Source organism: Gadus chalcogrammus, chromosome 2 (assembly GCF_026213295.1).
Source record: "Gadus chalcogrammus isolate NIFS_2021 chromosome 2, NIFS_Gcha_1.0, whole genome shotgun sequence".
NCBI classification, from domain to species: domain Eukaryota; kingdom Metazoa; phylum Chordata; class Actinopteri; order Gadiformes; family Gadidae; genus Gadus; species Gadus chalcogrammus.
In genome coordinates this window covers 2843169-2845136 of record NC_079413.1, presented here as the reverse complement: position 1 = coordinate 2845136, position 1968 = coordinate 2843169, and the positions used below count along the sequence as shown (strand labels likewise).

General features: G+C 55.5%; 1 protein-coding gene across 2 annotated transcripts in view; it reads left to right on the top strand.

Moving 5' to 3' along the window:
- The window catches only part of iqck (IQ motif containing K), a 14160-nt gene extending 12514 nt beyond the window's left edge, over positions 1-1646 (top strand). The window contains exons 9-10 of one of the 2 annotated variants that reach the window (XM_056612447.1): positions 398-761; positions 1510-1646. In XM_056612447.1, the coding sequence (XP_056468422.1) occupies positions 398-738 (341 nt within the window). In that variant the 3' untranslated portion in view covers positions 739-761; positions 1510-1646. Of the gene's footprint in view, positions 1-397 lie in introns of both variants that reach the window. The other variant, XM_056612446.1, reaches the window with a different exon arrangement.
- The last annotated feature ends 322 nt before the right edge of the window (positions 1647-1968 follow it).

The window sequence follows — 1968 nt, the reverse complement described above, 5'->3', positions numbered from 1 at the left end:
CATTTCTAAATGTATATCCATATAGTTCGAAAATCCATCTATATTTAAACGGGGGGGGGGCTTTCTGGGGACAGCTCCAGTCGGGGCCCCGGGCCCCCAGAAACAGAGACCCCTGGTCCACGGGCCACTGGCTTTTGAACGAGAGTGCAGAACGAGGCGGGCCGCCTGCTCGATGCACATTGTTTGTCCGTTTAGCGTAGCTTAGCGTCCGCGCTACATCCCCGACATCAAGGCTATTGTGTGACACGGGCAGCTGACAAAAGGGTAGCCCGCCACAATGGGCCCCGCAGCTGTGCCGGGGGGGGGGGCACGTGACGGCCCCAGCAAGCGGCCGAATCATGGTTTGTGTGACTCGGTTTCTTGTTTTTGTTTTCCGTCCCCCTGCCCCCTTCTGCAGCGGGCTCGGCGGTCGTCTCTCTCCCGGACTGCCCCGGGAACCAGACCTCGGGCGTGGCCATCGAGGTGGTCTCCCCGACCCCCCAGAGCACCGTGGTGCACACGCCCACCGTCCCGCTGACGGCTGAGGGCGGCCTCGCCCCCCCGAGCCTCCCAACGCCGCCCGCCGAATTCCTGACCTTACCGGACCAGGGTGGGCCGTCCCCGGCCGTACCCGACCAGGGTGGGCCGCCCCCGGCCGTACCCGACCAGGGTGGACCGTCCCCGGCCGTACGGGACCAGGGTGGACTGCCCCCTGCTTCCACGTCCGCCTCATTACTTGGAACGCGTAACCTGCCATAGAGCGCCATTACCCCCAGCAATAGGTGCCATTAACCGCGCCATAAATCGTGCAGATCAGTCACAGGCTTGAGGCTATGAAGTTATTAGCGGGGGGATGTTAGACTAGTTGGGAGGATGAGGGGAACATGTCATTAAAGGGCTGCGAGTTACTGGGACACAGCTGCTGGGGATTTATGAGCTGGTATCCGTGACTCATTCGTTGAGTGGCTGCCGTGGCCTGTTTTGATGGAGTGTGTGAACACAGAGTGGGACACACACTCCGTCTGATGGCTGTACGGAGACGGCACTCACCTGCGGTACAGTGGGGAGCCACTTTCATATCTGCTGCTTTGAATTGTGTGTTTAACGGCATGGAGGAAGTGAGGATAGCGTTCCCCGCTCGGCTTCAGGAAGTGGGTTCAGCCTGGTTCTGGGTGGCCCTCCTGGCCATCCTGTTCCCAAGGAAGCAGAAGGGCGCACTCAGTGGAAAAAGTGTGAATCCGTGTGAGGAGACAGAATGGAGGTTCAGTGATGTTTGGCTGACAACTTAAACAGGATTCCACAAGATCACAAGATCACACAGAAAGCTGTTTCCAGGCCTTAATTTACCAGTACAAATATACGATCAGATGTCCTTTCTTATTGCAGAACCTCCCAGTCACAGCTGTCAATTGTATTATATCCTGATATATGTTGGTGTTTTAGGCATGCAACGTCCACTATATACAGGACGCTTTATGTATCTTCCATCTTGGTCCTTCGCCTTTTTAATGATATTTACATGTTTTCTAGTGAAGAGTACGAGTGTTCGTCATGTGACTCCTGCCCGATCCCTCGCCTGCTGGAAAATGCAACGTCGTCCTTTGTGCTTCAAACCCGCTTCAATCCTGCTCCAACCGAGAAACGTTCAAAATAAAGACGTAGACAAATCAGCGACTTGACTGTGCAATTCCTCGTTCGCATGAACACCAAGCAGGTTAGGACGGTGATTAAACTTCTCAGTGGGTCAGACTACCTGAACCAGGGGGAGAGTGCCTTCCTGGCACGTTTCCACGCTCCCTGGGGTCTCTCCATGCTCCATATAAGGACACTCTGCTACCTGCCTCCTCCATCATTGGTTTCTTTAGTAGGCCTACATCTTCCCCTGTCTTACCCATGCCATATTAATCTCCCTCTGTGGCTGGCAGGGGGCGAGCCGGGGACAAGCTCATATATCTGGTTCCTCTGCAGGTATCGGGATGCCTGAGAAAC